The sequence below is a fragment of the Nannospalax galili genome, unplaced genomic scaffold (genome assembly GCF_000622305.1).
Source record: "Nannospalax galili isolate Female #2095 unplaced genomic scaffold, S.galili_v1.0 scaffold633, whole genome shotgun sequence".
Classification (NCBI taxonomy): domain Eukaryota; kingdom Metazoa; phylum Chordata; class Mammalia; order Rodentia; family Spalacidae; genus Nannospalax; species Nannospalax galili.
Genome location: NW_008336075.1, coordinates 5,824,841 through 5,839,964, shown reverse-complemented (window position 1 = coordinate 5,839,964; position 15,124 = coordinate 5,824,841). Strand labels below are relative to the sequence as shown.

The 15,124-nt window shown below is 47.7% G+C and overlaps 1 protein-coding gene across 1 annotated transcript in view; it reads right to left on the bottom strand.

Moving 5' to 3' along the window:
* The window catches only part of Tfcp2l1 (transcription factor CP2 like 1), a 65,695-nt gene that overhangs the window by 18,240 nt on the left and 32,331 nt on the right, over positions 1 to 15,124 (bottom strand). Inside the window, exons 3-8 of the mRNA XM_008830867.2 lie at positions 9,622 to 9,698; positions 9,009 to 9,114; positions 8,248 to 8,354; positions 6,509 to 6,661; positions 3,344 to 3,454; positions 445 to 536 (exon numbers count right to left, since the gene is read on the bottom strand). Of these exons, the coding sequence (XP_008829089.1) occupies positions 445 to 536; positions 3,344 to 3,454; positions 6,509 to 6,661; positions 8,248 to 8,354; positions 9,009 to 9,114; positions 9,622 to 9,698 (646 nt within the window). The remainder of the gene's footprint in view (positions 1 to 444; positions 537 to 3,343; positions 3,455 to 6,508; positions 6,662 to 8,247; positions 8,355 to 9,008; positions 9,115 to 9,621; positions 9,699 to 15,124) is intronic.

The following is a 15,124-nucleotide window of genomic DNA, read 5'->3' as shown; positions in this document are numbered from 1 at the left end:
GCTAGCCAGGCTTTAATCTCAGCACTCGGGAGGCAGACACAGTCTGTGAGACTGAGGCCAGCCTGGTCTACATAGTAAGTTCCAGGCTAGCTGGGGCTACAGAGAGACCCTGTCTCAAAACATAAAAAACAAAAACAACCCCCCCCCAAACCAACAAACCAACCAATGAACGAACCAACCAACAAACCCAAAAAACTAACCCAAAGCTAAATATGGGAGCTGAGAATGTAGCTTAGTGGTAGAGAGCTTGTCTAGCATGTAGAGGACTCTGGATTCCATCCCCAGCAAGGGAAGCTAGGAAGGAATAAGAAAATATGGCTATGGCCACTAAACCAGTTAGTACACTAAAACTCAGATACTAGGGCATGGAATGAACGAGGATCAAAAAGGTATCTTTACCCCTCTGCCATGCTGGGACCCCGAAGAGAGGAAGGTTGGACGTACCCTTCACCGAGGCCAAAGCTGTTGGGAGAGCCATTATAACTTGGGGATGGAGCACTGTTCACTTGGTAGGCCACATCAGGCCATGGAGAGCACTGTGAGGAGAGATACAACACAGGGCAGTGTGATTTGACGGTGGCAGTCCTCAGGATAAGCTGAAGGCTGCTGAGGAGATGGCCCAGGCTCCTCAGGCCCTTCTAAGCAAACAGGTATCAGCATTGATGGCTGAGACCCAAAATAGAGCCCTCATTAACTGAGTGCTCACAATGAGCCACAGCCATGAGGACACTAGAGTCACCCAACAAAGCAAAACAGAGACCCAACATTCAGGCTCAGAACAGGCAAACCATAAAATGCATCCCTTTGAGCTTCCTGGTAGTCAAACCAAAGAGGGAAAGATGCATTAGTCACATGATTCCTGAGCCCACAAACTAAGAAAAGCATAATAATACCTGTTGCTCACTAAATATGTAAGTATGCATTATAGAGCATAGACAACTTCCCAAGAAAAAATAAACAGTACAATTAATTACTAAAACAGGATTGTAGCAGATGTATAATCTTCTAAGAGCATCTCTCACCAGTCAACCTCTGCACATTTATTCCATTTTCGCACCACCTGGGCTACAAGACACAGAAACATATGTGATATGAGTCCTCCCCTCTCAGATGTTCTGCTATACAAGCCAAAAATTAAGAAATCATCAGGAGTGTTGGAGGGAGAGCACAGAGCTGCAGGTTTGGTGACCAGGAGAACACCAAGCTTGCATTTCTTGCCTTTCTCCCTTCTGAGGCAGTGACTTTGCTTGGAGAGGGCCAGTCTAAAGCATTCCTAAAGATTGACTATCACCCACAAAAAGGCAGGGTTGGTAAATATTTAACCATTGTGAGCGTAGGCTGGAATTTGTTGATGCTAAATCTTACAGCCAAGGAAGGAAAAACTGATGAGCTGATAGAAGGGACAAGCTCACACCTCCCAAGGTCATGACTGGATTCCTACGCCAACTCTGCAGCACTTTGATGCAGACCTGCACAGCGAAGCACCCTCTCCTCTGTTGGTGAAGCCAGGAGGGGAACAGAGTTGAGGCTCAGCCAGGAAGAAAACACGTCACTAAATGGGGGACACTCCCAGAAGCATCGCCAGTCCAGGCATGGGGAAAAAACTTGACTGAGCTGTAATGCATGAAAGGCAGTCCTTGTGTCCTGCTGCTTCTCCACTGGCAGAGGACGGGGATGGGGTGTCTTCCTGCTTACTGTCACCCTCATAAAAAATAAAGTGGCTGGGTGGTACCCATCTTTAATCAGAGCACTTAGGAGGCAAAGGCAGGTGCCCAGCCTCTTGAAAGAAAAGGAAGGGAGGGAGGGGGAAAAAGAGAGGCAAAGGCAGGTGCCCAGCCTCTTGAAAGAAAAGGAAGGGAGGGAGGGAGGGGGAAAAAGGAAGAAGAAGAAGAAAAAAAGAAGTGTCAGCACTCTGGTATACACTACAAACCTCATTAGCATTTACCCTGGCCTTGGCAAATACTCTTCTGCTTCTTCATGGGGCTTGACAGGCATATGCACAGTCAGGGGCTGGCCACCCTCCCTCTTGTATTCTGTGCCTGATCCTCACCCTTAACACAACCTCAACCCTTGGGTCTTACCTACGCCTTATGTATAATCCAATTAGTCAAAAACACCAACACGTGTGCAATAGTCATTTAAAGAAAACGGCCCAGCAATAGTAGATGCACCAGTGGCCAGGGACAGAAGAGCTGGTAACAGCATCTCAGAGTACCCCTGGACCTATGGACAGCTGTAGCAGGCTGCCTCTGGTGTCAGTATTAACAGGAAATATATCAATTTATACAAATGAGAAATAGCCCAGTGCTGGACCTGGGGTGTGGTTCAGTGACAGAGTGCTTTCCTCATAGCACCTAAGGCCCTGGGTTCCACCTCCAGCACTAAAATTACATTGCTTGATTATTGTGTGAGTGCAGGTGTGTGCATGCCTCCGCATGCATGTGGAACTCAGAGGACAACTGTTGGGAGTTGATTCTCTCCTTCTACCGTGGGTTCTGGGGACTGAATTCAGGTCATCAGGGTTGTGTTGAAGTACTTTTACTTGCTGTGCCACCTCACTGACCCCAGCACCAAACTATAAAAAGCTAGTGTTTACACTGGTAGACAGTGAACCCAGTGTGAGAATGCAGCCCTGCACACAATCCAGCCATGTGCATATCCTCAACAGGTCATCACAGGAACACTACACTACTGGATGAAGAATTAGAAAGTTCTTGGTAAGAGAACAGGGATCACACTCCAAATGAGCCATTAAATGAAAAGGGCACAATGCAAAACAGTGTGTCTGACACACCCTGTTGGTGTACAAGCACATGGCAAAGGTGTATGCAAGGGCCTTCAGGCAGAGAGAGGCAGATACCAGAGGCATTGGGTGCCTGGAGGCAGAAGTAGTGCAGGCACCCAGAGCCTGAGGCAGTGAAGGGATTAATATACTTATATATTGCTTTGTTTTGTCAAAACAGGGTCTCCCTGTAGCCACAGCTGGTCAATATGCTGACCAGGCTGGTCTTGGTCTCACAGAGATCTATCTGCCTCTGCCTCCCAAGTGCTGGGATCAAAGGCGTGCGCCACCACACCTAGCCAGATTGATACTTTGGTTGTCCTTGTTTGCATTTTGAACCACATGAATGAAGATATTGCCTATTCAGAACAATAGAAATATCCACGTATTGAAAGGTGCCAATGCACTCAAAGGTAACAAGGAGCCCATTGATCTCTGGATGGCCTATGACTTCATCTGATATATGCAGCACATCAGAACCAGTGTCCTAAAATGCTCTCACCCACCTGAGTGATTTTCCATGACTGCACATGGCCCACCCCAAGCCCTGGTCTGGCTCACCTCAGTGAGGATGGTAGTCTCATAGGATGGCTGGTACTTCTCCTTCTCCTGGGCTGTTCTTTTCTCCATCTTCTCCCGGTCAGTCTTCTGTTTCCGGTCAGCTCCTTTTGGCTGCAAGAGCAGAGTACAGGGTCCACTTAGGCAGGAAAGGGACCAGGCGGCTGGGGAAGGAAGACGGCAAGTCTGTAGGCTCAGATCTCAACCTGGGGTCAGAAGAGTAGTCAGGACAGACCTCCTACCTCCCCTGCCTGGCATGCTTACCACAACGGGGGCATCTAAGAGCCTGCCAGTTGGCAGCTCAGCAGGAAGTACTTGGAAAAGATTGCTACTGATAGCTACTTGCTTCTGGAAGAAGCCATGGAGAGCCAGTCAAACCACAGCACATCCCTGGGGCAACTGATGGAGAGCAAAGGGAAATGCAGGAGGAGGGGAGTACAGCTACTAGTCAGGCCTGTGCTATGTTTACCTCTGAGGTCTGCCACTGAGCCCCCAGCATACCCTCAATACAGGGTAGTGGGTTGATATCTGTCCAGCTGCTGTGGCTAAATGACAGTGCAAGAGGTTGCCGATCCTGAGAGCTACTTACAAAGACTGCCCCAGTGCCTGAGTGATTGCCAGGAGAGGCCCAGAGTGCAGTCCCTCCAGGGCCCTTTGGCTTCCTGAGTCACCTCCTTTGTGCCCCTCACAGTTCCCAACCTGCTTGGCAAGCACAGGTACAAGACTCAGAGGCATGCTAGCACTGAGCAGCTTTACTATACACAGGTGATATGCAGACACTAATAATTACTTCAGGCCCGGTGGACCCTCGGGGTCTTTCATTTCAGCATGTACCTTCCTCAGGGGATGACTTTTAACTTCCAGCTGAAAGAGTTTTCAGAGGCATCTTTCAGAATAACCCTCACCCTTGATGAAGGCAGGCCTGCAGAGAGCCACATGGGCACATGGATGTCAGGCAGGCACAGTGTTCAGTGTGAGTCAGGGGCACAGGTACATGGCAGCCATATCTAGCCTCCCTGCTCTATGGTTAAAGCCCTATACTCAGAGGAAGCCTCTCCTACCTTCCCCAGAAGCCATAGGTGAAGTGAGGTACAGCCAGACCATAGCCAAGCATGCATGTGGGGTGAAGCTCTCGGCCTCATGGCCTTCAGGGAGCTGGCTGGTCAGAGCAGGTTGGATTTTTCTTTCAGAGTCCTGACATACCAAGGACCTAAATTTGATCCCCCAAAAGTCATGTAAAAAAAAATGGGGGCATGGTGATGGATACTTGTACTCCCAGAACTGGGAACCCAGAGACTGGTGGATACCTGGGGCTCAATGGTCACCAACCTAGTCTCAGGGGGAAGCTCCAGGTTCAGTGATAGGCTGATGAGGCTGACTTCTGACCTACACATACCAGGTGTTGTGGCCAACGCCTTTAATCTTAGCACTGGGGAGACAGAGGCAGGTGGATCTCTATGAGACTGAGGCCAGCCTGGTCTTTAGGGAGACCCCCATCTCAAAAACAACACACACACACACACACACACACACGAGTAACATGAGTGCCAGGCCCTGTAAATGATACCTCACAGAAGGAGAGGGTACAGTCCTGCTTTCGGGGCCACCAAGAGGTTGAGAGAGAGCTCCAACCAACTACTCAGCATCCAGGTCTGTATTCGTACCTGCAAATACTCATTTCTACATCCATCCCCGCTCAGAAAGATCAACATGAACCAGCTGTCCTTCTAACATAATCCATCTGAAATGACTATCTCCTGGTCTCCAGGCCCCAGCAGTTGGAAGTTTTCAGCAGGTTCCAAATTCACCTGGGTATGAAGGGGATGCTGAGACAGGCACCAGGGCTGGCCACCCAAGGCAATCCTAACCAGAGGGGGTTCCAGTCCCTCTCCTGAGGCCGGCAGGGCAGGCATGGACCAGCCTCATGCTGTCAAGATGACACAGGCCTATTGTACTTCCCATTTCCCTGAGGGCACAGGAGACTGTGAAGGAGAATGTGGGTGCCCACCTTCTGGAAATAACCAATCTTGACTGAAGAAATTGTAGGACATGAAGCAAGAACAGAAGAGGCTAAGCCAGGTGTGGTGGCCAACGCCCTTAATCCCAGCACTGGGGGGACAGAGGCAGGTGGATCTCTATGAGATTGAGGCCAGCCTCGTCTACAGGAAGACCCTGTCTCAAAAACCAAACAAAAAATGAAAGAAAAAAAATTAAGGAAGAGGCTAGAGGGACTTCTGAAAATGTTGCTTTCTCTAAGATGTAATTTTTTTTGGTACTGGTGATGGAACCCAGGATCTCCTGTATGCTAGGCAAGTGCTGTCACTGAGCCACACTCCAGCATCAGGCTGGAGAGATGGCTCCATTGTTAGAGTGCTTCTCAAACAAGCATGAGGTCCTGAATCTGGATCTCCAATACCCACATAAAAAGTCAGCCATGATGATACACATCTGTAAGTTCTAGGGAGGCAGAGACAGGAAGGTCCCTGGCATTCACTGCCCAGCTGATCTTATCAAATTGGTGAGCTCCAGGTTCAGTGAAGAGACCCTGTCTCAAAAACTAAGGTGGTCAATGAGAGCTGATGAGATGGCTCAGCAGCCAAGTCTGAAGACCTGAGTTTGACTCCTGTAATCTACATGGAAAGGGAGAAAGAAAACTCTCACAGGTTGAGAGCTGACCCCCGTAAGCACAATGACACTCACATATATATAGAGGGGGCGGGGAGCCAGAGTATAGAGAAAAGATGGCATTGGGCTAGGCTTCCAACAATAGCCCTCTTGACCTCATGTTTAAGGGAACTGTGGATGTGCGAATCTAAAATACCTACCAAGTGCTTGGGAGGGAACAGAAAGAATGACTCTAAAAAAATTCAAGGCCAATCATTCTAACAAAAGCATAGCCTCAGACTAACATGCAGAGACACCACATACACACTCACTTTTGAGGAACACTGAGCAGGTGCCCCAGGTGAGAGGAGTACCAGCAGGACAGGGACAGACTCACCAGAGGCTGGAATCCAGGTAGGATGGAATCCAGGCAGAAGCCCCTGGCTGCTGGAAAGCCAGACACCCATCTAGGTGTATGCGCTAAGCAACAGCAAGGGGCCCTCTTGCAGGCAGGTGTGACCAGGGCCAGGTGAGGCATTGTAAGGTGTGGTAAGGACATCCTACCTTGAACACCTTGATCTGGCAGCTGGCTGAGTGCAGGTGCTCTGTGTACTCCCCATTCTCGTTCTGCTTAAATGTGTCGATCTGCACCCGAAAAGGTACTCCCTTCTCACCCCCATGCTTCCTGGGAGTGAACTCTGTGCTGATACAGTGCACCTAGGAAGGGAAGGTGGGGTTGAAAGAAGTCTGGATGTCCCCAGGGCTCCTCTCCTCTGGAGGTGTGCCCATCCCTACTTTACCTCCTTGCTCAGCATGACACCCTATTCAGTGACCCACCCCACTCAGGCTAAGGCCCCCTTGTCCCTCTAACCACAGGACACACACATCCTCCCCTCTGTCCCTTTACTTGGGTTATGTCTGATCAATTAAATCTTTGAATTTTTCCAGGCCACCAAACCCTCACTCATTCAGGGGCCTCTCCTTATAAATTCTAGAGATTGAGGGGCAGGAAGCAAGCACAGCCCTGACCACTCTCTGACATCCTCATATCTTGGTTATTCAGCAAGGATAGAGCCATAATCAGAATGCCAGACTCATTTCCACATTTTTATTAAGTGCTACTACATAGAAGGCCCTTGATACAGATTTATTGTTCTAATACTATAACGTTATAAAATACAATATTATTGTAATACAAAAATAACAATTGTATACAACAAAATTAGAATTTTTAAAAATTGTGTGTGCTCATGTGTATACACGAGTCATATGCATACATGTGTGTGAATGTGGAGGCTAGAAGTTGACACTGGTGTCTTCCTTAATTGCTATCCTCCTTGTTTTTTAAGTAGAGTCTCTCACTGAACCTAGAGCTCATTGGTTTGACTAGGATGAATGGCCAGGAAGCCCCAAAGAGCCTGTCTTCTCTGCCTCTCCAATGCTGGGATTACAGGCATTTGCTGTTGCACCTGCTTTTTTTTTTTTTTAATTTTATTTATTATTTTTATTTTGTGTGTATGCTTGTATTGCCTGCATGATGGTAGGTGCACCTGTGTCGCAATGCCCGGGGAGGTCAGAAGAGGGCATTGGATCCCCTGGAACTGGAGTTAGGACAGTTGTTAGCTGCCACGTGGGTGCTGGGAATCGAACCCAGGTCCTCTGCAAGAACAGTCAGTGCTCCCAAACACTGAGCCAACTCTCCAGCCCCCACACTCTGCTTTTAATGGTGCTAAAAGTGAGATTACAAGTATGCACCACTGTGCCCTGCTTTTGTTTAAAATTTATTTTTACTTTATGTGTAAGAATGCTTTGCCTGAATGCATGTATGTCTATCATGTGCATGCCTGTTGCCCACTGAAGCCAGAAGAGGGTATCAGATCCCCTGGAACTGGAGTTACAGGTGGGTATTAGCCACCATCTGGGTGCTGAGATCCAAACCCAGGTCCTCTGCAAGAGCAGTCAGTGCTTTTCACCACTGAGCCATCTCTCCAGCACCAACGCCCAGCTTTCTTATCTTCTGGGGATTGAGTTCAGGTCCTCAAGCTTTTGCAGCAAGCACTTTCTCAACTGAGCGACTTCCCTTAGCCTTGGAAATAATTTTTTTTTTTTTTTTTTTAGCTCACGAGTTCTGTAAGCAGAATCTAAACAGAATCCACAATTCCAAGTCTTTTCCTCAACCCTCCTGACCTGTGACCTGAGCAACACTGTCCTCCCTCCCTCCCTCTCCCTCCCTCCACTCTCTTCCCTTTAACAGGAGGCCATCCAGTTAGCCCCCAAGCTAGCCCCCAGAGTTCTCTACTCACCTGAATGAATGCAGATGCTCTCTTTGCAGGGTCCCACAAGAACTCCACAGCATTCAGTTGGGTTGGGCTGGCCCTGGGGTCCAAGATACCAACAGACAGTGGAATATCTGTGCACACACACACACACAAAAGTGCAACCGTCAGCCTCTCCTAGATTCTGAGGGGAAGGACCCTGGTATAGCCCAAAGTCCTTCACTCTTGGTATCTTTATCCTGTTTTCTGTGATATGGTTCTTGATTTCCTCTAGCCACAGGTGCTTGCTGAAAATATGGTATACACATTCCATTATCATACTAGTTTTCAAACAAAGCACAGCTGGCCCTGAGGGCTGTGGGCAAAGCAGGCTGAACAGTACTTGAGCCCCGAGGATTACACTTTCACTGCCTAGCTACCTCTGTGATGCCCACTCTTCCCCTAGCCATTTATCAAACCCTCTAAGGCTCTGCAGTCCTTCTACAAGGCTTTCTCTCAAATTCCTAGATGGCAACAAAGAAAAAGAGAATCCCATAAAAGCAGGACCCAGTGGCGTGGGCCACCACTGTAAGCGCTCATAGGGCCTTCTTTCCTTCCTTCCTTCCTTCCTTCCTTCCTTCCTTCCTTCCTTCCTTCCTTCCTTCCTCCCTCCCTCCCTCCCTTCTTCCTTTTTCCTTCCTTCCCTTTCTCTGTGCATGCCACCACACTAGCCTTCTCTGTAGGCATGAGTCCCAATGACATCCACAAAGAATCCTCCACATGGCCCAAGTGTTCCAGGGGAGACTCACCAATGTCCAGAATTCGGTCCCCAGGCCGGCTCCACCGCCAGCCCTCCAACTGTTGGTGCTCTGTATACTGCAGTCGGCGGTCATGGAAGACTACCCGGATGATGCTCTGTGGAAGGCAAGTGGTGAGGCACGCCTGTGTGTAGGGGCCAAGGGCAGCCCAAGGGCATCCCTGTGCCCAGCCAGGGCAAACCCTCGACCTTCCCAGCTCCTCTTCCCAGGGTTTCTTTTTCTGGTTCTGATTCCCCATACCACTTCTTCCTCAGAATCCAAGGAACACTGAGAACATTGGAAAGGCGATGGCTCCCATGGCTTCCAGGACTATAACAACTTGCCTGACTGATGTGTGGTTTTGTAGGCATGAGAAAGGCTCAATAGGCAAAACCAGACCAGAGCCTGAGCCTACTGGACCCAGAGCACACTCTACCAGCCCCAGCCACCCTGGTCCTCCATGCTGCCCACTTACATAACAATCCATATGGGGACAGTGCACAGCAGAGATTGGGACCCTGACAGCAGCCCTCCCTCTGAACCCTTCCCCACCACCCCCATCCTTCTAAGCGCTCAGATCTCACAATGCCCCTCTAGAGCATGCATAGCCAGCCTTGAGGCTCACCTTGACAAATTTCGTGTTCAAATCTTGAAAATCTCCCAGCTTCCGGTTCTCCAACAGCCTTATTTCATATGACTGGCCTGGAGAGGGGTTGATAGTACATTTTTCCATCTTAAAAAAAATTTTTTTTATTTTATTTTGAGACAGAATCTCACATAGCCCAGCTGGTCTCAGTCATACTAGGTATCCAAGGAGGACCTAGATTCCAGATAGCCTGTCTCTGCCTCCTAGCACAAGGATTATGGGTGGGCAATGGTCACATCTGGCTTTTTCATGGGTTCTGGGGATCTGAGCTCCAGTCTGCATGCTTATACAGCAAGCATTTTTCCTCTAAGTCATTTCCTCAGGCCCTAGTTGTCAGTTAAAAAAAAGTCAATTTCTCAAGGTTTTATTTTAATATGAATAATAGGAAAGAGCGTTCCCAACCCAAAGTAAATGAAAAAAAGAGGAAATCTAGTCGTAAAATTTCATTTTTATAACTGTAAACTTAATGCTAAAAACAAACTAGAAAGAGTAAACTCAGTAACTACCAGCTATGAGACAGCTTTAAAAGCAACTATCAGTAATTAGCAGGACATGGTGATGCAAGCCTATAATCCCAGCACAGGAGAAGCTGAGGCAGGAGGATTGATGGTTCAAAACCAGCCTAGAATGTGGTGAGATTCTATCTCAAAAAACCAAAACAAGGATGGCTCAGCAAGTAAGGGTGCTTGCCAACAAGCCCTGAGATCTGAGTTCCATCCCTGGAACCACATGGTGGAAGGACAACTCCCACAAGTTGTCTTCTTTCTGGCCTCCACAGACAGACACATACATGAAAAATAAATAAACAGATAAATAGAAATTTTAAACAAAATAAAAAACAAAAGAAACAACCAGTTAGACAAATACCAACACTCTTCTTCCTTCTATTAATGAGTTGATGGGTAGTCCACAATAGATATGGAAACTGGGAATAAACAGTCTCAGCATACAATTAAACTGAGGATTCTAAGGTGAGTTGATATCAGAGAAACCCCTGAGCCCTGACTCCAGTGACATGCACAGTGAGATGCACAGAGGGGCCAGAGAGGTAGAGGACATCATGGAGGTGAACACAAGTGATATGGTCACAAGCCAAGGGAGCTACCAGGTTAGGGACCAGGAGTGACGCCTCCCATGGATGCCTGAGAAGCACCCTAGTCCTGTGATTTTTTCCACTTTCAGCCTCCAGAGCCATGAGAATCACCTGCCATTTGAAATCCAATTATGTGTAGTAATGTGTTCAGCAGCTACAGAAAATAAGGCAGTGAGAGGATGATGGAATAGGCAAGGAACAGGAAATCAAATCATTCAGTGCAAATATTTGCCAAGCAAACCCTCAGGACATGGGAGTAAGAGGAGTGCCCCAGCCAACATGTGGACCACACAGCTTCCTCATGGTTGCTGCTGAGCCTGGACCTGACACCAGTGGAGCACAGCCATGCACCCTTCTCAACCCCACCAAGAAGTGTATGCATGCGCTCATGCACGTGTGTGTGTGTGTGTGTGTGTGTGTGTGTGTGCGTGTGTATAGGCCAGAGGATAACCCCAGCTGTCCTTCCTCAGGCACCATCCACCTTATTTTTTGAGACAGTTTCTCATTGGCCTGAGGCTTGCTAAATAGGCTAGGCAGGCTGGCCAGAGAGCTCCAGTGATTCTACCTGTCTCTACATCCCCAGTGCTTGGGATAACAAGCCTGTACCACCATGCCCAGCCTTTTTATGTGAGTGCTGGCAATCACTATATCAAATGAGGTATCTCCTCAACAACCAAGATTTTTAAGTTATGCTTCTGGGCACCTGAAACAAGAGTCCTAGCCCTGGACAAAGAGCTTTCCACACCCTAACTGGTTTTTCCAGTGTCCTTGCTGAACAATGTAGATGGTGCTGGCTGGAGGCCCAAGGTCGAAATGGTCATTATCTGAGTTTACATGAGCCCCAGGGGGCCAATTAACACTGACCCCAAGCTCTGCAGGGTGACTTCCACTTCAGGCCAAGCAGGGGCAAGACCTGCCAGATAAAGTGTTTTTGCACATGCAAGGGAGGAATAGAGCCAGCTCTATGAAGTCCCAGACTGTGCCTGGTTTCTTGCTCACCATTACACTGCTTGGTACACAGTAGGCTCTCAGCAAATACTTCAATGTGATTTCATATTCTTTGTGTGTGTGTGTGTGTGTGTGTGTGTGTGTATGTACATGTATGTGTGCAAATGTGTGCAAACGTGCACATGTGTAGAGGCCAGAGGCTGACTTCAGGTGTCTCCTTTAATCAATCTCCATCTTATGTTTGAGGCGGGGTCTCTCACTGTACCTGGAGTTCATCAATTCAGCTAGTCTGGCTGGCAAGTGAGCCCCAGGGATCTAGCTGTCTCTGCCTCCTCCATACTGGGATTACAAACCTATACTATATGCCTTGACTTCTTTTTTTTTTTCAAGATTTAATTTTTATTTATGTGTATGTGTGTATGTATGCACATGTATGTAGGTACCTGCAGAGGCCAGAAGACGGCATTGGTTTTCCTGGAGCTGGAGTTACAGGCATGTGTGTGCGAGCTGCCTGAGGTGGGTGCTTGGTTCCTCTGCAAGAGCAGCAAGCACTCTTAACCACTGAGCCATCTCTCCAACCCCACCAAACCCAGCTTTGTATGTGGGTTCCATGGATCTAAACTTGGGTCTGTCAAATGAGTCATCTCCCCAGCCCAGATTCTTTACCATGCTCTCATGCTACAGCTATGGGGTTTTGCAAAGGTAAAATGCACTCCTGTCCTCAAAGGTTAGCAACCTTCCAGATACATCAAATAAGACAGGAAAGGGGCTAGGATGAAACAGAATTTAAATAATACTTAAGAGACTATGGAGATGCAGAGGCTGGATCTACTCATCCTCATCATGAACAGAGGAGTGTGAGACAAGGCCCATACATAGGCAGCATGGCAGAGGACTCTGAAGAATAGGCAGGGTGTCTATAGTCAAGGGGAAGACAGAATTTCCAAGCAAAAGTGCAGCAAGGCCTGGGGTTGCACTGTGAGACAAGGCCCATACATAGGCAGCATGGCAGAGGACTCTGAAGAATAGTCAAGGGGAAGACAGAATTTCCAAGCATAAGTGCAGCAAGGCCTGGGGTTGCATCTATGGAACAATAACAGCTTCGTTAATGGGATCATTCAGGTGGCAGAGTCTCCTTAGATTCAGATGGCCTGTATCTCACAACCAGCCAATAGCAGAACTCAGGACCATGAGCCCAACTGCAAAGGAGGAAGTGGAAGCCCAGCAGGGTTCCCAGCTCAGTAAGATACACAGCTAGTAAGTAACAGGGCCAGGGAGGTATAGTGATTCTCTTCCAACTGCTCCTTTCCAGAGGCATCTGACTAAGTCTACCCCAGGAATCTTACAACTCTCTGCCACCTTGGATCTTTTCCTACAGCCTAAACAATGATTTGTGAGTGAAAAGAAAAAAGAAAAAAAAAAAAAATCACTACAGGAAATGGAGAGTTTTGATTTCAAAATTATGACATGGGGGTGTTCCTGGGGTTGCTTTGTTTGTTTCAGGTTTTGTTTGTGAGACAGGGCTCATGTAGCCTAGGCTGGCCTAGAACTCCCTATGCAACCAAGGATGACCTGGAACTTTTGATCTTCCTACTTCCAACTCTGGGGAGTTTGGATTATAGACATGTACCATTACACCTAGTTTATAGGGTTATGCAGTGCTGGAGAATCAAATCTAGGGCTTTGTGCATGCTAGGTGAATGCACTACCAACTGAGCTATATGCCCATTCACTCAACTCATTTAAACTTGTATATTTTGAAATTTATCACATCTTCACATAAGAAACCATAATCCAGGTTTGGAGAGATGGCTCAGCGGTTAAGAACACTGACTGTTCTTGCAGAAGACCCGGATTCGAATCCCAACACCCACATGGCAGCTAACGGCTGTCCATAACTCCAGGTCCAGGGGATCCGACAATCTCTTTTGTTCTCCTCCAGCATTGCACGGCACAGGTGCACTTACCTACATGCAGGCAATACACTCATACACAAAATAAAAATAATAAAAATATTGTTAAAAAAAGAAACCATACTCCTAGGCTGGGCATGGTGGCACACCCCTTTAATCCCAGCACTCAGGAGGCAGAGGCAGGCAGATCTCTGTCAATTCAAGGCCACCCTAGTCTACATAGTGAGTTCCAGGTCAGCTGGGGTTACAGGGAGACTCTGTTTCAAAAAGACCGGGGGGGGGGTGATAAATAACCTTGTGCCTTTAATGGTGCCTTTAATACCAGCATTTGGGAGGCAGAGACAGACAGATCTCTATGAGATGAAGGCCATCCAGATCTACTTTGGTGAGTTCTAGGAGAGTTGGGACTACAAAAAACCAAAAAGAGCTCTGAGGTTAAGAGCACTGGTTGATTTCCAGAGGACCCAGGTTCAATTCCCAGGACCCACATGGTGGCTAACTGTCCACAATCTAGTACAAGGGATCTAACATCCCCTTCTGGCCTCTGTAGGCATTAGATACTCAAAGGCACTTACATACACACAGACAAAACACCCAAACACATTAAAAAAAAAAAAAAAAAAAAAGCCAAATAGTTAAAAAACAAACAAACAAAAAAAAACCCGAAAAAGAAACCATAATCCTGGATGATGAATAAATAGAAATTGTTAGAATGACATGGATAAGCAGCTACTGTTGTTCTTATGGGATCTTCTGGGGTCTGGCTGCCATCTTGGTCCCTACACCTCTGAAATGTGGAGAATTAAGTTTACACACTTAATATGCAAAGTGCAAAGTGTTGAGGGGTGGAAGGTACCATTCAGCACAGAACTGGTGTGGGGAGGTCTGAGGGTCCCCACCAGGGCAGAAGGAAGTAAAGGGAAACCAGACAGGCAGGTAACTCCAGAAAACCACTTTGAAGAAATTCCCCAAGGGAAGACCTGCAAACAAAGACTTTCCAAAGGCTTGTAGGAAAAGTGCCCCAGATCACTTTGTGATGTAAACTAGCCCTTCACAGGTGGATCCCAGAGAGCCAAGGTGACCTGGAAGTGGTAAGAACTGAGGCAGGATAGTTAGAACACTCACTTCATTCAGTAGTCAGTGGAGGCTGAGCCCTGGAGACCCCTTCCTTCTTCAGCCAATGGAAGCAGGACTGTACCTCCCTGAGAAAGTGTGGGGACTCTTCAAAGGAATTTAAGTCCAGCCTGAAGCCATGCTTCACCTCACCTTTACTTCAGGGGATGTTTTGGAACCTGCCCAAAGGGGCCTGGGCCATAGAAATGAGCAAGGAAACCCTCCAAGCTTCTTAGGGCTCTGCTCAGCCAGCCCCCCTACCCTTTCCTTTCCTTCCTCTGCTCACAGCTTGGGAACAGTCAGCAGGAATGGTAGTGAAATGCACAAGCACCTCCACAAGTGATTTAAATGCCGAGTAAAACTAACACCAAGCCTAATCCACATGAGGTTGGCAATAAATAAATAAATAAATAAA